The sequence below is a fragment of the Podospora pseudoanserina genome, chromosome 4 (genome assembly GCF_035222485.1).
Source record: "Podospora pseudoanserina strain CBS 124.78 chromosome 4, whole genome shotgun sequence".
NCBI lineage: Eukaryota > Fungi > Ascomycota > Sordariomycetes > Sordariales > Podosporaceae > Podospora > Podospora pseudoanserina.
The window spans coordinates 3,565,730-3,586,134 of NC_085923.1; the positions used below are offsets into that span (position 1 = coordinate 3,565,730).

The following is a 20,405-nucleotide window of genomic DNA, read 5'->3' on the forward strand; positions in this document are numbered from 1 at the left end:
TTGCGCGTGCCTGGGTGCCCCGCACTGAAATGCGCCCCACGCTAAGCAATCTCTTATCAGTTCCACCTCCACACTGAAAATGGTAGAAAATCTAATTTTTTTTTTCTCATTCTCGTCGGTGGTGGCCCAGGACATTCCCTCCTCCTTCCCACAAACCCATCATCTCCCTCACTGCCCACCTTCCCAGGCGGAGACTGTCTCTTGACTTTTCTTTTTATTCCCCTTCCCCTTCGCCCTCCTTCTGTTTGTTGATACCCATTTCCATTGCATTTCTCTTTCTGTTTTTGTTTGTCATTGCCTGGCTGCATCATGGACAAGGAAACGTTGGTGGGCCTCCTCGTGGACTCACAAGTCCGTAAGTTTCCCTTTCCCGATAATCTTCTTCATTTTTTATCTCCTGCTAACCTTTGTGCCCTGACAGCCGATACCCAGAGAGTCAAGGCCGTCACGGCTGAGCTCCAACAAAACTACTTCAAAGACCCCCAGTCGCTCCTCCTCCTGATCGAGATTGTTGCGACACACGAGGACCCCAATGTTCGGCAGCTCGCCTCGGTCCAGGCCGCCCGCCTGGCCGTCAAGCACTGGGAAAAGGTCGCCGCAGAGCAGAAGGGCCAGGTCCGCGAGGCTCTCGTCCAGGCTGTCATGAGAGAGCAGCTCGCCAGAGCCCGCCATGCCGAGTCCCGTCTCGTCGCCGCCATCGCTGCCCTTGATCTGGAGGATGGCCAGTGGCCCGACCTGGTGCCTTCGCTGCTCAACTTGGGCGCCAACGCCGATGTCACACAGCGCGAGATTGGCTCCTTCATCATCATGAGTGTTCTCGAGGAGAACCCAGTCGCGTTTGCCGACGACATGATGAAGTTGCTCGAGCTTTTCAGCCATACCCTCCGCGACTCGGCCAGCGCAGAGGTTCGCATCAACAGCATGATGTCGGTTGGCGCTATGCTCATGCTCTTCGAGCCACTCGAGGATGAGGAGAGCGTCGCCAAGCTCCAGACCCTCATCCCCGCCATGGTGGATGTGCTCAAGGATGCTGTCACGGCCCAGGACGATGAGAAGATAACCAACGCCTTCGAGGTCTTCCAGCAATTCCTGGCTTATGAGTCCGCGTTACTTGGCAATTATCTCAGGGACCTGGTCCAGTTCATGGTCGATCTCGCGGCCAACAAGCAGGCGGACGATGACGTTCGCTCCCAGGCCATCTCCTTCCTGGTTCAGACTGTTCGCTACCGCCGCATGAAGATCCAAGGCATGAAGGGCATGGGCGAGCAGCTCACACAAAAGAGCTTGTTGATCCTCACCGAGATTGACGATGACGAGGATGAGGACGAGATGTCCCCTGCCCGCTCTGCTCTCTCCTTGTTGGACGCACTGTCGAGTGATCTCCCTCCTCGCCAAGTCATTGTCCCTCTGCTTGATGCGCTTCCACAGATGACCAGCCACGCCGAGCCAGGGTTCAGAAAGGCCGGTGTCCTTGCCCTTGGCAACGTGGTCGAGGGTTCCCCGGATTTCGTCGCCTCCCAGATCGAGTCCATCATGCCATCTGTCATCGCCCTCCTGAACGATAACGATGTCGGCGTTCGTCACACGGCCTTGATTGGCCTTGCCCACCTTGCCGACGAGATTGCCGAGGAGCTTATTCCCTTCAACGAGGCTATCATGACCGGTCTAGTCAAGAACCTCCAGGCTGCCACTGCCGAGACTCAGGACCAGTCTCTTGCCAAGAAGAATATCGAGATCATCCGCTCCGTTTGCGGTGCTCTTGATGCCATGTCTGACGCCCTCGAATCCGACTTCATGAAGCAATACTCTGGTGAGCTTATTGGCCTCATCGGCGGTCTTATCAACCACGACAATCACAAGGTCAAGATCGCTGCCTCTGGCGCCCTGGGTGCCATTGCCGAGTCTCTGGGCTCCGACTTCAAGCCTTCATTCGAGACGATTGTCCGTGCTCTTGCCCCTTACCTCCAGATCAAGAGCTCCGAGGATGACTTGGCTGTGCGCAGTGGTGTCTTGGATGCCATGGCTCGCATGGCGGTATCCGTCGGTGCCGAGGCTTTCCAACCATATGTGGTGGACATCATGCAGTCAAGCCACGAGGGACTCCACCTCGATAACACCCGCCTCAGGGAGTCCAGCTTCATTCTCTGGAGCAGCTTGGCCAAGGTCTACGGAAAGGAGTTTGCGCCCTTCTTGCCTGACGTTTTCCAGGCCCTTTTCAACAGCCTCCAGTTGGAGGAGGAGGAAATGGTCCTCAAGCTGAGCGAGGAAGAGAAGGGAATTGTCGGCACCGATGACGACATCATCGCCGCTGGTAAGAAGATCAAGATCAAGGATCTCGAGGATGAGGAGAGCTTCATGGAGGAAGACGATGATGACGATGAGTGGGACGAGATTGGTGTTTCTCTCGAGGCGCTGGAGAAGGAGGTTGCTCTTGAGATCCTCGGTGACCTGCTCACCCACGCTTGCGGCCCTGCCGAGATTGCCCAATACCTCGAGAAGTCGATCGAGATGGTCGCCCCTCTCGCCGAGCACTCGTACGAGGGCTGCCGCAAGTGCGCTATTTCCACCTTGTGGCGTGCGTATGCGCGTGTCTGGCAGCTCATGGAGCAGGAGACTGGCAGCAGCTGGGAGCCCGGTCTTCCCCTCAAGCAGGCCCCCACCCAAACCATTGTCAAGCTTGGGGAGATTGTCACCAAGGCCACCAGCGCCATTTGGCAGCAAGAAGCCGACCGGTATGTACTTCCCAGCGTTCACCCTACTTTTCCCTTCCATGATGACCACACTACGTTTAACCCAGCTCACTCAGACGCATTTAATGCGGATGCTGAGATGGCGTATTATCTACTCCTGATTCCTTTTCATCACTTCGTCCGTTTGGCAGTTTTGGTTGCAATCAGAGGCTAACATGTATGAACCAAGGTCTGTTGTTACCGACATCAACCGTAATGTTGCGGCCACTCTCAAGACCTGTGGACCGGCTATTATTGCCGACAACGTCTTCCTGACCGAGACCATCACTGCTGTTGGTGCCATCATCACTCGCTCCCACCCCTGCCAGCAGGATCTTGGCGATGACGACGAGGAGCAGGAGGTGCTGGGTTCATCCGAGTACGACTGGCTTGTTATTGACACGGCCCTTGACGTCGTGATTGGCCTTGCTATTGCCCTCGGCCCTGACTTCAACGAGCTCTGGAAGATCTTCGAGAAGCCCATCCTCAAGTTCGCCGGTTCCGAGGCCGAGAACATTGAGAGGTCCACCGGCGTCGGCGTCATTGCTGAGTGCGCTTCCAACATGGGCGAGACTGTTACCCCCTACACCGAGAAGCTCCTGAAGCTGCTTCTCAAGCGTTTGTCGGATACGGACCAGGAGACCAAGAGTAATGCTGCGTATGCTGTTGGACAGCTCATCTTCAGTTCCACTGCTTCCAACATCTACCTTCCTCACTACCAGACCATTCTCCAAAAGCTTGAGCCCATGCTCCAGATCCCTGAGGCTCGCATCAAGGACAATGCCGCTGGCTGCCTCTGCCGCATGATCATGGCTCACGCTGACCAGGTCCCTCTTCCTCACGTCCTCCCTGCTCTTGTCGGTCTCCTGCCGCTGAAGGAGGACTTTGAGGAGAACACGCCTGTCTACCAGTGCATCAGCAAGTTGTTTGAGCTGAACGAGCCTACCATCCAAGGCCTCGCCCCCCAGCTTATTCCCGTGTTTGAGGCTGTCCTCAGCCCTCCCGCGGATCAGCTCGACGACGAGACCCGCGAGATTGTTCGCCACATGGTCCAAGGACTGTTCAAGCTCAACCAGGGACTGTTTAACAACCACCCAACCGTTTTGCAGTTGGCTGGTCTCGCTTGAGCTGGTGATGCTAGGCAGATGAGGTGTCCGGGCGTTTGATGCATAGCGTGGAATGGGTGGATGTTTTTTTGATGGTTTCCATCGTCAGCACTTTGTGCTATGAGTTTTCTGACCTGATGATATGGGACAAGGGAGGGTTATTAGGCGCACAGGTTCGGCGGAGGCTCTGGGTTTATATAAAAAGTTTTGGCCAAGCAGGCAACCCCCTTGTTAGGAATCGATGTTATACTTTTGCACTCTGCTTTCATTCGAGGTTGTCTTGCCAGCCGAAGTTGGTAGTGTAAAGCTGATCAGGCCTACTTCTTGATATTCCGTGTCTTTGAGTTCATGCTGGGGTTAGCTGGAGAGCAAAAGGAGGAACGCTCATGATGATGGCCAATTGTCCTCTTCCGACCCGAGACCTGTCAGCCAAAACAAAGAGCAAAAGAGATACTTGGAAAATATACTCCATGTTTGGACGAGCTGGGAATCGAACCCAGGACCTTTCGCATACAGGTGAGTATGCTAAGCGAACGCTCTACCAACTGAGCCACACGCCCTATCGTTTGTTGTTGGAGATGTATTTGGGCCTTGTCCCTTTGATGGGAAGGCGCTTTGGTTTGAGGTCGGGCTGAATGTAGGTGGCGTAAGGAGAAGCGCGATGATAAACGTTGGTGCTGTGTCAAAGAAGCAACAAAGAAACATCTTTTAACTGCGGTTTTGGCTTGGAGGTATCTATTGTCCTGCTTCTTTGGGGGTTGGATAAGGGGCACCCACCCAAGCAACAATTCAGGGGGTGAACAAGCCGAGGAAGGGTTGGGGTGCACCAAAAGCAGTCCTGTTTGTCATTGCGTGCCTTCCTTCCTCTCTTCGCGTTTTCCAGGTGACTCGATCTGAAACGTTCTTTTAAAATCCCCATTCTTCCATCCACTTCCTCATCATCCGACCGTTGATCGCACCCATCCCCGCCATCGCCTTGCTCTTTGCCACGGCGTGTCCCGTCGCGAACCTCACCTCGACCTGCTTGCGCTCCTCTCCGCCTGTGCTGGCAGCAGGTGCCTTGTTTAGTCCCTCGAAGAAGTCGAGGAGTTTCAACGCGGGCATCTGCTCGATCTGCTCATCGGTGGCTGTGGGGCTAATGCGCTTCAGCTCGTCGACCCAGTCGGTATAGGGGATTATTCTGATGTTGCGGGTGGGAGAGTAGAACTCTTGGATTCCGGGGACGAGGAAGGACCAGGAGATTGTGTGGGGGTTGACGAGGTTGAAGGTTTGGACGGTGGCGGTGGAGCGGTGATAGGAGGAGAGGGAGAGGTCGACGACGGCGCGGGCGGCGAGGTCGGTGGGGACCCAGTCGATGGGGGAGGGGAGGGAGGAGGGGAGGTGGAGGGTTGCGGTGGAGGTTTTGAGGAGGGAGGGGAGCCATTCTTTTGGGCAAAGGTTAGGTGTCTACTCACGGACGGGAGTAGGGGGAAAAGGGCGGCACACCTTGTCGGTTCCAAACACCGGACTTTTCAGCTGCTCCGGCGAGCTGGCCGACTCGGAGGACGGCGACCGAGTTGATGTGGCCTGCGTGGAGGGCGTTGGATAAGATGGATGCCGCGACGTGTTTTGACTCGCCATATCCCTGTTTGGCCGGGAGGCTGTTGTCCGGGTCCCAGTCTTCGCCGATGATGATCTCGCTGCCGTCTTCGGGGATGTGGCGAACGGCAGCCCAGTTGAGGATGCTTGCGACGGAGGAGATGAACACGATGTGAGGTTTGCGAGGGGAGCCTGAAGAAAAGTCGGCGCACTGCTTTGTGCCGGCGATGACGGGCTCAAAAGCCTCGAGTGTGCTGTTGAAGTTGACGGGCCAGGCATTGATGATGATCATGTCGGTTTGCTGCTGGAGAGAGGCGAAGTCATGAGGGAACTCGAGGCCAAAGTTGGGCGCCGAGGTTTCACCTGTGAAGTACTGGACTCGGGATGGGGAGATGGAACCAAGACCACGATCGTCAAAGGACTTTTGTTGACGCTCTCGGGCGTTCACAGAGCGATTGAGGCAGAAGATCTGGGATATGTCCGGTGTGTCTAGGAGCTCTTTGAGAATGTAACTTCCCAACGATCCGGTCGAGCCGATGAGGAGGACGTTGAAGGTTGCGGGCGGTGACTTGGGAGGTGAGGGGGGTGATGCCAACTTCGGGAAGCGCGAGTGGCGGTAGATCATGGCTGACATGCGCTCTTCGCGGGAGACCGCATTCTCAGGGCTTTGGTCTTTTTTAGAAGCACTGACTGCCTTTGCTAACTGGGCGACAGTCGGATTGTCATAGACTGTTTTGGCGTTGCATTTAAGGCGAGACGAAGTCAAGATACGGCTAAGCTGCAATGCCTGCAACGAGTCGGCGCCCAGTTGGAAAATATTGGCATCATCAGTCAGCCTTGCCGCCCGACTTCCGAGGACAGAGCGGACGGTTTTCCGAACAAGTTCTTGAACATCATCATTGCTTTGGCCTGCTGCATCAGATTCCTCGACGGCCATTTCCTGTGTCTTGTAAAGCTGCTCGATCTCGGTTTCGTACAGCTTACACGTCGCCTGTCTCATCATGGAGCCTTTGGAAGCTCGTTTGAACGGCTTTTCTGGCTTGGTCAACATAATTGTTGACCTCCACACTCTCGCATACGCAGGATACTCGGCGTTGGCCTCCTCGATCACCGGCCAGATCTTGTCGATAAACTCGTCCTTGTCATCACCCTGATGATTCTTTGATGGCTCAATCAGTATCCCTGCTTGGAAATGTCCCGCGCCAAGCATCAAAGCCCCCTGAACCCACGGATGGCCATCAACAATCTTCTCAAACGCCACCGGGTTGACCTTTTCTCCGTTACTCAAGACAATGATATCATCCAGCCTCCCGACGAACTTCCACAGCCCCTTCTTGATGGGATGCTCCTCAAACAGGTCATGAGTCCGCCATTCTTGCAATTCCGGAAAGTTCCAAAAGGCAAACTGGTACTTGCCATCTGGACGCCGCTTGATCACCGCCTCTGCCAAGTTGGGGTTCTCCTCCGTCGGCTCCATCACCATGCCAGCCTCTAGGTTCCACTCGAAATACTGCCAGTCTTTGGGGTCTTTGAGCCGGAGCGTAGGCATGAAGAAGGCCTCGGTGGATCCGATGCCGTTGTAGAGGGAAGTCACCTCTGAGATTTGGTTCCCGCACGCTTCTGCCAGAGGGGCGCCACCGTAAAACACAAAGTCCAGAGTGGAGAGGACGGAGAGGCCAGTCGGGAGGCGGCAGATGTCCTCTATCATAGAAGGGGCCGAGGCAAGGGCGCTGGGCTTGGTCTTGACGATACATTCCAGGATAAGCTCCGCTGTGGGTGGCTTGTCGGCTGGGAGGAGGACGATGGGCTTTTGGTAGTGGAGGGCACGGAGGAGGAAGTTTATGCCAAAGATGTGGAAAAAGGGAGTCACGGATAAGACGAGGCGGGTGAGGAGGAGAGAACAGTGGGTGCTGGTGCGGCCTGGCGGGGTGGGGATCGATGTGATCGTCTCAAAGGTGGAAAAGACGCCGGCCTTGATGTGGATGGGCTTGGGGAGGCCGGTTGTGCCGCTTGTGTGGAGGATTATGAGAGTCTCATGGTCTGAGTAGCTAGCCCGTCCCTTTGGAGTTGTCGAAGCGGGGGTGAACGGCATGAGAAGTTCGTCGACGGTTGGGATCTGGAGCATTTGGAGGCTCGGCATGGATGTCGACAGCTTGGCGATATGAGAAAAGAATTCCCCCGAGCAAAGAAACTTTGAGCATTTTGTTGTCCTGAGGAGCGCCAAGTTCCCCTGTTTTGAGTTACGGGGTGACGGTGAAAGGGTCCTGTAGCCTGCCTTGAGGGCGCCGAGAATGACAAAGGGGTACCGGATATCATTAATACCCATGTAAGCAAGCACCTCCTCAGTCTCTCCTGGCCCAAATTTCCGGACGATGAAATCAGACGTCGCGTCGACGGCATTTTTGAGGAGGGAAAAGGTGATGTCCTCCCAGCCGGCTTCACCTTGGAATGGAGTCACGGGGATTTTGGCCCACACGTCGTCCGGTTTGTCTACGGCCAGACGGTCGACAAGGACGGTAGGGGACAACATGTTGAACGACGAGTTTCTTGAAGACTTGTTGTGAAGATATGGAATTGCTCAGGTATGGGGGTGTTTTATCCCGCGCTTGGAGGTCCGTGGCGACCGTGTTCAGACATTCATGACGTGCATTCACGTCATGTCTCGGCCAGACCCTGAAGGCCGCTCACTCATCGGATCCTCCTCTCAACTTTTTGTGGTCTGAACATGCAGAGTGGACTCCGACACCACGCAGGCGGTACCTGTGCTACGGATAGGTCAAAGTCATGCACGGCCCGAGGATGATCATATGATATCGAACACATCATGATCCGAATCACGGTTTCGGGTAGTGGGCGTTCTCAGCTAGCGCTTTCATGACAGACACGGCCTATGGCTGCTGCAGACAAAAGACATTTCATGCGGTGCTTACCGGCATGGCGTTCTACCAACACAAAACGTCTGTTGAGGTGGTTGGGAAACAAGCCTTTCTTCAGAGATATCTAGATACACAGGAACACTCAAGGCTTTTTGCACAAACGCCCGTTCTGAGTCGGCAGCCCCGGCAGCTGTCCTTCTACCTCCCAGTCCTCGCTTCCGACAGCTGTATGCGCGTAGAACAAGCCAGTCGGATCATACTTCTTCTTCAGTTGGAGCAGTCTCGGATAGTGCGAGCCGTAGAAAGACTGTTGCCAGTTCGGCTCATTGATATCACCCTCGGACAGGTAGCTTCCCGCCCCTGGGCTCACCTGTCTCCACCTCGCCATCCAGTCATTCGTTAAAATGTTGCTCTGCGCTTGGATGACGGCAGGGCTGGCATCGGCAGGCCAGGCAGCTGCGAGAATGAAGAAGCCGGTTGTCTCTCTCCAGGCGGGGTTGACACTGTTGGTCTGGTTCACGGCTGAGTTGGGGGCAGCACGGATGTTGTAGCCAATCAAGATACCGCCTGCCTCGACGGCATACCGCACAGCAGCCATCGTTTCGTTCCTCTTGGTTGGGTTGATGAAGTTGTCTTTTGGGAAGAGCCGAGATGCGGCGCGGTTGTCAGCCCCTCCCACGTTCTCTGGGGGGAAAGTGCCAGAGTGTGCTTGGTATAAGCTGGGGTATTCGTTCCAGACAGGATCAATAGAAATGCCGAGATTGGCGAGGTCGTCCAAGAAGGGCTGGATAAGAGGTTGGAATTGAGCGAGCGTCATGTTGCCTCCCCACAGGGGGTTCATGCTGAAGAAGAACTGGCCCGGGCCAATATTTACAATGAGCCAGTACCCGTAGGCGCCGACCGCAGTGAAGGTGTCGAAATAGGTTGTGTATGCTTCCACACCAGCCCAGAAAGTGTCCGCTGTGACATTGGGGGAGGTGCCAAAGACGAAGCCGAGAGTCGAAACGGGGATCTGAGGGTAGGCCTTGACAGTCACCGAGGTGACCACACCATAGGTGCTGCCACCGCCTCCTCGGAGAGCCCAGAACAGATCGGGGTACGAGCTTTGGCTGGCGGTGACGAAACGACCGTTGGGAAGTACGACGTCGAGCGAGAGAACTTGGTCGGCACCCATGCCTACAAGCGAAGACATGGGGGAGTGGCCGCCTCCGGCGATATACCCGCCCGCCATACCCACAGTTCTGCACTCACCGCCAACGACGGTGACGTTGTGTGCCTCGGCAGCTTGGTAGACTTCCTCTGTCTCTACCCCGGAACCGAGCTTGAGAGCTGGCCCCGAGTGTCCGTTGCAGGTGTAATCCGGAATGTACTGGATATCTTTGAGCTTGTGAGTCCAGATAGACAGCGAACCAGCACCCATAGACTTGTCGGCGAAATCATGACCCGTGTTCTTCACCACCAGCCGGATGTTGGTTGCGCGAGCAAAGTTGAGTGCCAGCTGAATCTGGGATACCTTGGTAACGGCGACGGAATAGGATGCATACCCTCCCAAGGTGCAGTTGTCGTAGATCTGGCTGGGGTGATCCAAGGGCATACAGGTTTGCCCTTGCCAGAGCGGGAACATGGCCGAAGTTGGGTCCTCGACATGGAGCTGCGGTCTGTTCCAGTTTGTTTTGACGTATTCACACTGAGCGGCGTCGTACTGAGGCCAGTCGCTGTAGCATGGAGCGGCGAGGGGAACTGTCTTGATGAGCGCGCCCCCGAGCGTCAGGTTGAGGAGGTTCCACACCGAGTTGGATGGCCAGAGGGGATCTCCGGGGAAGGTTTTGCATCTCGGTCTTGGGATGCCACCGATGATTTTGGAGCTCGCCGGCGTGCCCTCGACGGGACCAAAGTCAAAGAGCTCTGCGTTGTTGGTGCTGTTGATGGCCGCTTTGGTCAAGACATTGTTCTCCCAGGAGAAACGGGAGGGGCATGTTGCCGTCGTTTGGTCAGCTAGAACAGTCAGTACAGCTGCGACAGTTGTCGCCCGGAGGTTGACTGTGACCATGTTGAGGCCGCTGAAAGGATTATGAGTGAAGCTATCAGGGAGGGATGAACTCACCGAACCAACGATGTCGGCCTTTATAGGAGTTGTCCCCCCTCCGCCCGAAGAATCCCAGCTAAAGCACAACCTGCAGCACAATGGCATGGTGTTGAAGAACCAACCATACCGAAAATACTACCCAAGACTGGACTAACGCTGCCACAAGGCCCCGGACTGGCTACCGGCCCAGACAGGGACCCCTTTCCCCGCTGGTCACCCCCTTGCCGTTAACAGGGGCAGTCCACTGGGAACCAATTGGGAACGATGTCCGCTGCAGTCTTTCACCGCGCGGCGGTGGCCGGAATTTCAATAGAGCTGCTGACTTGCATTCGCAGGTACAGCACAAGGCCTATAACGGCATTGGGCCAAATTTCCACGTGAGATATCAGCCGATGCCGGGCTACACGACAGAGCATTCTACGCCACTTTCCCGGGTCGCCGATAGGATGTTGGAGGGTGTAGGTTTTCCAAGCGAGGAAAATAATCACGACCCAACATCCCGTCTCGCCGGTCCTTTGTCAGCTGGAAAAGTGGCCCGAGTCGAATCTCCGGTTCTTGAGCGGCACCATGTGCATGCCTTATTGGATTCGCCCTCAATGGAATTAGAAGATAGGTGTATGACAGATTCGAGGAAAGGTAGGAAAGAGTGTCTGATCGATTTACTAGAACGGAAACGAACATTGGAGACAGTACGGGCGGTGTACAGAAAATAGAAAATCTCCCTTTCCTCCGCAAAGCTTGGCCAAACTGCTCGTGTACTCGCTGACCCTCCAGATTGCCACACTTCCAATAGCTTCCTGCACTTCACCATGGCCTTTACATGACGGGAATCAAGGGGCATTGACAACCTTGAGCTCCAACCCAGCCCGATCACCACCCTCATCAGTGTTGTGCACCGTATTCTTGATCATCCCATCCGTGTTCTTGAAAACCCGACGCGAGCCCTCAATCTTCCCGTCGAGATCCTTGGTGCTGGTGCTGGTCCCCTCAAACAGCAGCATCTGGTAGTTGACAAGCACCGACAAGTCAGAAGGGCGAAGCGTCAGGGTCAAGTGCACCTCGACGCGGATCTCGCCGCCGACTCTGGCCTCGTAGGTGACTTTCTGGGTGTACCCGGTCTTGGTGCCGACGATGACGGGGGCGAGGGTGTGGGTGCGGGTGTATGTTCTGTGGTTGACCGGCCAGGGCTCGTCGTCGCGGATGACGAGGGTGGAGGAAAGGTTGATGGTGCGGGAGACGACCTTTTCACGGGCGGAGAGGTCGGTGGGCGAGCGGACTTCAATGGCTGAGACTGGGGCCGGGACCGGGGCCGGAGCTGGGGAGGCTTGGATGGCCGTGAGGAGGCCGAGGAGAAGGAGTGAGAGCTTCATTTTGGGGTGAATAGATGGGGCGGTTCAACTATGAAGGTTGGCGATTCTGAGACTTGTGTTTAGTGCTTAGCTGTTGAGTTCGAGTTGATGAATTGAGAGTCGACATGTCGTGAGGATGGGTGCTTGTACTTATAGACGAGAAAAGCTCCTGTCTTTGGGTCTTGTCCCTCCCAGGATGCCTCTTCTTTCAGTCATGAACCGCTCATGATCATCAGAGGCGTCTCATCATTTCAGCCAGGCAAAAATAATACTATCACGAGCAAGAAGTCAACAGCCTTCGGCATGCTTCGCAAATCCGACAGACGTCTTGGCGTACATCCGCGCAAGCATTGGTTCAACAACAGGCGTCTTGTTATGAGTTCGGCGTTGATGATATTCTATGTCTCTCCCGCCTGGCTTAACACCGCCGGACAAAAGCATGCGCATCTAGGATGAATACCATTTCCATCTCATTGAACGTTTTGGGCAAGCCATCTATCTGACGGTGGCTGTGGCGTGGCAGCTGTTGGTGGTGTAACAAACTCAGGGTGGTTTTCGAAAAGACAATTGGTGAACACCATCAGCCGCAAATCCGAAAATCATTTCCAGAAACACATGAGACTTTGAGGCTGATTCTTGTAGCTGCGGCTGGTTAGATAATGATGAAAGGGGCATAACACCGAGTTATCATCACAGATCCCAAAAGCAGGGAATCGATGCTGGGCAGTCAGCCGCAGCTCTCCTTAATCTTGGCTACACAATGGTTGATGATGAGAACTGTCTTCGACTGGCTGCATCCGTGAATTTATCTATGAACTAGAAATAAAAGCACTTGAATGTTCAGTCCGACAAGCTAGATGTCTGCCCCAACTGAGCTTTATATACTATGGTTGGCAGCTGCTATCTCACAAGTGTGCTCAGGTTTCAACCCATTCAACGGGGAGTGAGCTTGAGAAGTCTTCCACCGGCACCATCCTCCAGCACCCACAATGCGCCATCAGACCCCTGTCGGACACAGCGAATGCGTCGTCCGAGTGAGATGCGCTGAGCCTCCCGCGCCGTGTTGCCGGTAATCTCCACGCGCACCAAGCCCTGAGCTCCGAGGGCACTGATGATGGCATTGCCCCTCCAGTTGCGGAACAGGTCACCCTTGTAGATAATCACGCTGGATGGGGAGATGACGGGGTTCCAGAAGGCTTTGGGCGCAATGAACTCGGGGCGTGTATTGTGGTTCGGGATAGGCCGGCCGTCGTAGTGGTTGCCCTGGGACACAATCGGCCATCCATAGTTGCCGCCTCTCTCAATCAGGTTGAGCTCATCACCGCCCATCGGTCCCATCTCAACCTCCCAAAGACGGCCCTGCTCGTCGAAGTCGATGCCCAGGGGGTTGCGGACACCCAGTGCCCAGACTTGACTACCGACTGTGCCAGTGAACGGGTTGCCGGCCGCGACCGTTCCGTCGTCGTTCAAGCGGATGATCTTGCCGAGGTTGGAAGTCATGGACTGAGCAGGGTCAAACTGCTGCCTCTCTCCGGATGAGATCCAGAGGGTAGAGTTGGAGTCGAAGAGGATGCGGTGGGCGAAGTGACCGTCGCCGTTGACCTTTTGCGACTGGCGCCAGATGACCTCGACGTTTTGCAGAGCGCCGCCGCCGCTGGTGTTGAGCACCAGCCTGGCCCGCGCAACCGCAGCGCCAGACCCTCCGGTGCCGGCTTCGGCATAGCTGATGTATACCAGGTTGTTCTCAGAGAAGCGGGGGTGCAGGGCGACGTCTCCGAATCCACCCTGGCCTCCGTAGCGGACTGAAGGCACACCGGTGATGGTGCCCTTGGCCTTGGTGTTTGGATCAACAAGACGCAGCTGGCCCCTCTTCTCGGTCACGAGGATGCGGTTATCAGGCAGGAAAGCAAGAGCCCATGGTTCGGCAAAGTCGGTGATCACTGCCGTGTTGAATGGGGAGTTCTGACGAGCTGTCACGGTCGATGGTGCTGCCCAAGCACCGGTTACCATCGCCAGGGCGTAGGCGGTAGAAAGTCCGAATCTCATGGTTACTGGCTCTTTGCTATTCAGTGCCTGGCCAGAAAAGAGGTGACAGCCTCTTCAGGGTGGTTGGGCAGATGGGTCGAACTATATAGAAGCTGTTGTTACTCAGTGCTTGTTATGGGAATTAGGTCGGTTGGTGCTGCGGCAATAGCCTATTCAAGAAACCAAGGGATCAACAACTCCTGACCTTGTTCAGGCTCTTCGCACGTATTGGTGGACTTATAGCCGATAAACAAACAGGTAGAGAATACCACTCCGCAGTTCTTGTCCCGGGTCTTGGCTGGTCGGTGGTGTATGAAAGAGGCAAGTGACCTCTCCCCTCCAGGGGCGCCGGGATTATCAACATATATTTGCTATAGCTGTGACTTCTTGGCGGGTTGGCACCTTTCTTGGCGGGCTTTTGCCATGCGTAGACCGGCACTTGCGGCGATCGATCTCTTGTCCCAGGTCATACGGCCGGAAGGATTGTCGAATACGCCCAGTTGTGCTGCGTACCGTGGGACCTTGGGGAATGCAATGACGTCGTTGCAAGGAATGAAGAGGGTGGTGGTTAAGTGAGACAGAGCTGAAGGGATCTGGTATCAGGGGCTTGCTCCTATTATAGGTGTCTGACCGAACCGATGACGTTTGCTATAAAGTAGTAATCATGCCGGTGACAATGCGCATGGATTTGGAAGGCCAGGGTAGGCACTGGTTGACCTGCCTGTCTCGAACTTTTACTTTCTTCACCTTCTTCGATAAGAGTGCATGCAGTCTGATACCCAACCGTTGACAAATCTCCAATTCTTTCATCATAGATACACGTGCCGACAGTCTTTACAGTGCCGTCACACTCCCCGCTCCAATCGTAACATCAACTGGCGCGCATTTGATCTCGCGAGCGCTGTATATTTGTCCAGGCGTCCAGCTAGGATTCTCCGTTGTCACGTCGGTGCATGACAGGGTTAAGGTGGTCGCTCCGCTCACAGAAAACAGCCTGCTCATGTTTGTCAGTGAGCTGGCTACCAGGTGTACATAATGCATTGGGTAACCTACTTGTCACTGCAGTCAATAGTCTCACTGATCTCCAACGTGCCAGCAGGTCTGCTGAATTTGAATCCAACCTTCGCCCCAGCCGGCACACCAGTTCCCGCCAGTGTGCACGCATACTCGACGGTCCCATAGAAGAAGTCGGACAGCTGGCTGCTAGAAGCACTGCACGAAGCGGTGTAGGGCACGACATCGTTGGAAACGTTGAAGTTGACATAACCCCACGAGTTCTGGTGGGCCGGGTTGGTGAAGACGTAAGAGGCATGGAAGTCGAAGTCGTCGACTGTCCATTTCAAGGCCTCGAGCGTCTTTGTGCACGTTTTGATTGGATCTGGAGGCCCCCCGCATTTGCCATCTCTTCGTTTGTGTGGGGTGGCGGTCGAGAAGCTCAGGAGCGTTATAAGGGTGACGACGGAGGCTTTCATTTTGATGTTGCGTAGAGTACGACGAGATGGGAACCTGGGAGGACTCTGGGGGAACGTCAAAAGAGTGCCAAGTACTCCGCACCAGCTTTTTAATACCCGAGGATTGACGCGCCTGGGGAAGTTTGGTATCTCCAAAAGAATCCGATTCGGCTTTCAGCTTCTCACCTCACGAGTCACGCCACCCACACCCCTGTTTACTTTCCTAGCGGCATTGCGGCCTATCAAAGCCCTAGTGGCTGCACGCGTCTGCCAACAGTGTTCTCCGCGCTTACAACGTGGCATGATTGTGGTAACCTTCGGTGTGGCTGACTGAAGGCGTAACCTGTGCTCAAAGAACACGCTTCCTCGATATGCAAGCATCGAGACTGTCTATGAACACGAAATACATAGGCGCTATATGTTTCAAGCCCATTGCTCTGTCGCTTCCCACCGCAACATCCTACTGGCTTCAAGCCTCCTCGCTCCCCCCCGGCATAAAACCCTCACAGCTTCTCATTAACCCACTCGCTCTCATACTTGACACCACTCAACTTGAACAACTGTGTAATCGGGCATCTCCTCTCCACTTCAGAAACAAACTTGTCAAACTTGTCCCCCTCCACATCCGTCTGCACCCGCACACTCAGCTTCAGACTCTCCCAGTTCGGGTTCCCCTGCTCCCCGTTGACCAGCACAGCCGTTGGAAGCTGCGCTTCGACGCTCACGTCCCACTTTCCAAGCTTGATCCCATGATTACTCGCGACAACAGAGCCAGTGACTTGGTTGCATGCGCTCAGACTGGCAAGGGAATAGACAACCGGTGAGGGGGCCGAGTCAGCGCCGCCGAGAACGGGATAGGTGTCCGCCGTGAAGGTGTATGGCTTCCCTGGAACTGAAACTTTTTGAAGGGTACCAGTGCCGGTGCCGGTGACTTTTACAGGGAGTATCTGGAAGCGGGCGGGGGTGGTTGAGAATCGGCGCCGGGTGGCTTGGCGTGCGGTTGTGGTGAGGCGGGTGGTGAACTTGAACATTGTGATTCCGGCAATGCTCAAGAGAAATATTTTGTAGTGTGCAGGTGAGGTTACAGCGAGGTGTTGAAGTTCAGATGTCTACCAGCCTCTCTGTAATTGTATGTAAGTGAATAGGTGTTGCCATTCTGGCGTGATACAACTCCAGAATGACGAAAACGAAACTATTACGTACTGTTTCTGGGCGTTTGTCCTAGTGTGTAACAGTTCGTGAACCTCCATAGGGCTGAAATAAAGCTTTACGATTGTGATGATGAGTAAGGGACTTGTCTGGATACAGTGTGGAAACCAGCTGCGGGTTAACCTACCTTTTAATCACGTTCACATACCAGAAGATATCGCACAAGCTTGGGAGGGTTCGCAAGGAAACATGGGGGTGATGCATCGCTTTGTTCTTGCTACCAGGGTCAAATACTTGGATGCCATCAACGATTGTCTCCACGCCTACCATTGCGGGAAAAAACATTTCAACTGTCCTTGGGCTTGATCAAGTGGCAGTCTGGCCGAATGTCTGAGCCCGTGGTGCCACTGGACAGATACAGACCATTGCCACACTCCAGAATGTTCATCCTCCCCCGCCCTGACATGTACACTTCGTTGGTGACGGGGTTAATGCACGCCTTCACTCTCTCGTGTGTGCCGGCCGCGACAGCAGCCTCAACAACAGACTTTGTCCTGACCACCACTTGCACCGAGGGGCCGGTAGGGCTCTTGCTGACATACGCCTCCAGGGCCTCCGTGTTTCCTGTAGGGTACTTGAGTCCCAAGTAACCGTTGCTATCAGTGGTCCAGATGGCAGTGAATGATGTCGAACTTGGACGACCGCCGGCAAAGCTCTGCCAGGCCACGATGTTGCTGTTGACGACGTTCATCCACCGGGTCGATCCGTCCCAATATGGCGAAACAGAGGCCAGGAATACCGTGCCCGTTGGCTTGCACGCGAGCGATACCACGCTCGTAGGGGTCGACGTTGTGAGGACAGTAGTCGTCTCGGAAGCAGTGACAGTGTCGGTAACGGTTGCCAATTCTGTGGCGGAGACGATGTCCGTGACAGTGGCCGAGATAGTCTCCGTGACAGTGATGACGTCGGTCTGGGTGCTAGAGAGTGTGGCCACAGTCGTGGTGATGGCGTCACCAGCTGTCACGGTGACAGTCTCGGTCGCTGCGGCTGCCGTGACGGTGGAGGGTTCAATGCCGACGCAACTGCAGGCCTTGACATACTTCTCCCAGTCGGCACACACAGCCGTGACATACTCGGGGAGAGAAGACGCAACATCGCGAGCCGTCATCTGCTGTTGATAGACGAACGCAGTCGTGGTGACGGCCGAGGCCGATTCGACGACGGTGGTAGTAACGGGAACTGTGGTGGTTTCGAGGACGATACTTGTCTGTGTGGCAGCCGTGATTGTGGTCGTCTCAGTGAAGAGGACTGTTTCGGTCGATGCGGTTTCGGTTGACGTCTCAGTGAACAAAGCAGTTTCGACTGCGCTCTCGATCACCGTCAATGTCTCAGTCAAGGTGCTGCATTTGACTCGTCAGTACCTTTGGGTATAGTACACTCGCTGCGGTCCAGGGCAACTTACACAGCAGAGGGTGTCAAGGTAACGACCAGATTGGCCGAACAATCAGCAATTCCATCATCATTGGCCAAGACAACCGCTTTCAAACAGTTGTTGCTGCGACAGCAAGCAGCAGAAGCTACCTGCAGCAGGGCAGCACCAGTCAGAGCAACAGCCCCAAAGTTCTTCATGGCTAAAACGAGTGACAGAAATCAAAAGAGTGACACGGAGTTTGATTAGTGAAAGAACATGGGCAACCTTTTGTTTTGATCGAGGGCCCAGACCCTTTTATCCCATACCTACTCTCATGGTCATCTGGTGTTTGCGGCGGCAGAAACAGGGGCTGTTCGATAGTGTTGTTTTGGCGATCCAGACCCTCGGGAACGTTGAACTATTGAGGCACTTGAGATTGCTTGCTGGAGGCTGACCAACCACAGACGAAGCGGAATGGCAAGATGTTGGATACGATTGGATATGCTTGATAGAAAAGAAGAAACGGCCCAATTGGGCAATTATTTCATGCTCAGCTCCCCACCTCGACCCAAATCAAGGTGTTCGCCTTGGGCCCCTGTCGAAGGCACAGACCATCATGCAGGGCGCATTTTTGGAACAAATCCTCCGGGGCTTGAAAAAATAAAAAATAGAAAAAGGAGTCAAATGCTTCTGGAAGCAATCTTGACCGCAGAGGGACATGACGTGGTCACCTTCCAAGAGGCGATCAGTCACCCAACCGCGAGCCCGGTCCTCCTGGGAGTGTCAGATCGATCGTGTCTCTTCCCGGCTTCAACCTGTTGCTCCCCGAGAACGTGGCCTCCAACAAGTGAAAGCCCCCAGACAGATTTCTCGGCAACTCAAACGTCACTCGTCCCTCGTCCTTTTCCGTCAACACATACTCCAGCTCAACTTGCTCTCCAACTAACCTCACCACACCTTCCACCACCTCTCCCGGTCCTGGTGTCACCGAGACCGATATAAACGTCCCATCATCCGAACTCCCATTTCCTGGCGCAAACATGGCCCTCACCAACGTCGGTCCAGTAGGCGGCTCCTGCCATCCATGCTTCGTCATCCCCCACTCGGGTTTATGTTGATAGCAAGGCACACACCCGGGCCAGTACGATCCGTTCTCCGGCACCCCTCCACTGACTGGATTTCTATACCCAAACCACATTCTCTGAATTTCTGGCCAAGAAACATACCTTTCCCTCCCTCCCATAAACCCAACTTCTCTTTCCCCTTCCATCTCATTCAGCCAGAGATCCGGCGGGTACTGCCTAACCAAGTCTCTGGGAGGAGGCTGATCCGGCGCGTCCTTGTCTCTCACTTCCACACCTCCCCAGCCTTCTTTCCAGCTATTCATTGTCCAGTAAAACTCATCAATCGTCAAACTCCACAGCTTCCAGCTCCCATTCTCATCTAGCACCATTTGGTCATGGTACATGCCCCCTCTGATCGTCCCTGCAGTCTTGTCGGTGGCTGGTTGCAGCAGCCTCGCTCTCAAACTCGCTGAACGCCCGTCTTGGGAAACGTGAATCACCGGCTGCGGCCTCCAGTGAAAGGATATAGCAGATCGGGTGGGACGAGCGGACGTGCCGTATGCTTGTGTGCATGCCTCCAGGACTCTCTGACGGGTGTGGTAGAATCCGGCAAACGGTGACTCTTTGTTGGCATATGGGTGGTGGATGGCGGCCATGAGCGAGCAGGCGGCACCGTCGATAAAGTCGATATAGAAGCCATAGGCGTTGGAGATGGATTCTGCGCCTTCGTAGCCATATGACCTAGAAAGGCGACGGGATAGCTCTTCGAGGGAGTCTGCCGTCGCTGTCTGAGCGATAGGCTTGTTGGTACCCCTCGTGGTGTAATCCAGCAACACTGGATCAACAGTACTCGCTGGCATAACTCCCCCGTGCCCCCAACCATCAGAGTAATTCGCCACAACCAACGGTGCGATCGTGACATTGAGAAACTGCCAGATCCCATTCCGCCTGACAAATGAGTTTTGGAAGAAGCTAAACCGCCACGATGCCGTGCCCTTCTCCTGGTCCCCAACCAACCCAATCTCGATCCCTCTCGCATCCGCCATCCTCTCCGCATCCGGCACGTTTTCGTCAACCTCCTGCCGGATCTTGACCACCGTATCAAAAATGAGATGCTCGTTCAGAACCCCCTGCTTCAACCCCTCACCCCCCATCCACCTCTCCAACCCCTCCTTTATCCCCCCCGGCCCCTCAAAAACTCCCACATTATCCACCCTCACCACCCCCCAACTATGACTCCCAAACAGCTCCCCCACCTCCCCCCACAGCCTCCGATCGACATAATACCCCCAAGCATGCTGCAAGTTCCTCACCTCATCCTCATCGTTCAAATCCTCTATTCTCCTCTCCAACCCGACACCCTCCGGTCCCTCCCCAACCACACCCGCAACCCCCCTCGGAATCGGCACCCCCGCCTCCTCGGCACTATAATGAAACTCAGGCACCAACCCGAGATCCCTTCCCCCAACATTCCTCCACCCACCCTCATAACCCCCCTCGTAAAGCTCATGATACCTCATCACCCCTATCTCCCACCTGCCCTCCTGCGTCACAGAGTACTCATTCTCCCATATCCCCCCC

At 55.0% G+C, this 20,405-nt stretch overlaps 10 protein-coding genes and 1 non-coding gene across 11 annotated transcripts; 2 read left to right on the forward strand and 9 right to left on the reverse strand.

Annotated features, from left to right (window-relative positions):
• The first annotated feature begins 75 nt into the window (after positions 1-75).
• QC764_405040 (uncharacterized protein) lies at positions 76-4,075 on the forward strand. Its single transcript, XM_062946799.1, has 3 exons — positions 76-355; positions 422-2,732; positions 2,920-4,075. Exons 1-3 carry the CDS (start codon positions 310-312, stop codon positions 3,854-3,856), a joined length of 3,294 nt encoding a protein of 1,097 aa, XP_062800946.1. The 5' UTR covers positions 76-309; the 3' UTR covers positions 3,857-4,075.
• A 235-nt stretch (positions 4,076-4,310) lies between these two features.
• On the forward strand, positions 4,311-4,395 carry QC764_0071230. Its single transcript has one exon. It is a non-coding gene; the product is annotated as a tRNA-Ala (tRNA).
• A 292-nt stretch (positions 4,396-4,687) lies between these two features.
• On the reverse strand, positions 4,688-7,943 carry QC764_405030 (putative NRPS-like protein biosynthetic cluster; the record flags this gene model as incomplete). The annotated part of the gene is made up of 2 exons (XM_062946798.1): positions 4,688-5,259; positions 5,321-7,943. 2 exons carry the CDS (start codon positions 7,941-7,943, stop codon positions 4,742-4,744), a joined length of 3,141 nt encoding a protein of 1,046 aa, XP_062800947.1. The 3' UTR covers positions 4,688-4,741.
• A 488-nt stretch (positions 7,944-8,431) lies between these two features.
• Positions 8,432-10,480, reverse strand: QC764_405020 (uncharacterized protein; the record flags this gene model as incomplete). The annotated part of the gene is made up of 1 exon (XM_062946797.1): positions 8,432-10,480. The coding sequence occupies one exon, from the start codon at positions 10,478-10,480 to the stop codon at positions 8,432-8,434; it is 2,049 nt and encodes a 682-aa protein (XP_062800948.1).
• Positions 10,481-11,205: 725 nt separating this feature from the next.
• On the reverse strand, positions 11,206-11,745 carry QC764_405015 (uncharacterized protein; the record flags this gene model as incomplete). Its single annotated transcript, XM_062946796.1, has 1 exon — positions 11,206-11,745. The coding sequence occupies one exon, from the start codon at positions 11,743-11,745 to the stop codon at positions 11,206-11,208; it is 540 nt and encodes a 179-aa protein (XP_062800949.1).
• A 912-nt stretch (positions 11,746-12,657) lies between these two features.
• QC764_405010 (uncharacterized protein) lies at positions 12,658-13,770 on the reverse strand (the record flags this gene model as incomplete). The annotated part of the gene is made up of 1 exon (XM_062946795.1): positions 12,658-13,770. The coding sequence occupies one exon, from the start codon at positions 13,768-13,770 to the stop codon at positions 12,658-12,660; it is 1,113 nt and encodes a 370-aa protein (XP_062800950.1).
• A 704-nt stretch (positions 13,771-14,474) lies between these two features.
• QC764_405000 (uncharacterized protein) lies at positions 14,475-15,221 on the reverse strand (the record flags this gene model as incomplete). The annotated part of the gene is made up of 2 exons (XM_062946794.1): positions 14,475-14,743; positions 14,803-15,221. 2 exons carry the CDS (start codon positions 15,219-15,221, stop codon positions 14,584-14,586), a joined length of 579 nt encoding a protein of 192 aa, XP_062800951.1. The 3' UTR covers positions 14,475-14,583.
• Positions 15,222-15,703: 482 nt separating this feature from the next.
• On the reverse strand, positions 15,704-16,231 carry QC764_404990 (uncharacterized protein; the record flags this gene model as incomplete). The annotated part of the gene is made up of 2 exons (XM_062946793.1): positions 15,704-15,829; positions 15,926-16,231. 2 exons carry the CDS (start codon positions 16,229-16,231, stop codon positions 15,704-15,706), a joined length of 432 nt encoding a protein of 143 aa, XP_062800952.1.
• Positions 16,232-16,281: 50 nt separating this feature from the next.
• Positions 16,282-16,694, reverse strand: QC764_0071300 (uncharacterized protein; the record flags this gene model as incomplete). Its single annotated transcript, XM_062940651.1, has 2 exons — positions 16,282-16,321; positions 16,537-16,694. 2 exons carry the CDS (start codon positions 16,692-16,694, stop codon positions 16,282-16,284), a joined length of 198 nt encoding a protein of 65 aa, XP_062800953.1.
• Position 16,695: 1 nt separating this feature from the next.
• QC764_404980 (uncharacterized protein) lies at positions 16,696-17,978 on the reverse strand (the record flags this gene model as incomplete). The annotated part of the gene is made up of 2 exons (XM_062946792.1): positions 16,696-17,749; positions 17,812-17,978. 2 exons carry the CDS (start codon positions 17,976-17,978, stop codon positions 16,696-16,698), a joined length of 1,221 nt encoding a protein of 406 aa, XP_062800954.1.
• A 527-nt stretch (positions 17,979-18,505) lies between these two features.
• On the reverse strand, positions 18,506-19,870 carry QC764_404970 (uncharacterized protein; the record flags this gene model as incomplete). The annotated part of the gene is made up of 1 exon (XM_062946791.1): positions 18,506-19,870. The coding sequence occupies one exon, from the start codon at positions 19,868-19,870 to the stop codon at positions 18,506-18,508; it is 1,365 nt and encodes a 454-aa protein (XP_062800955.1).
• Positions 19,871-20,405: the final 535 nt, after the last annotated feature.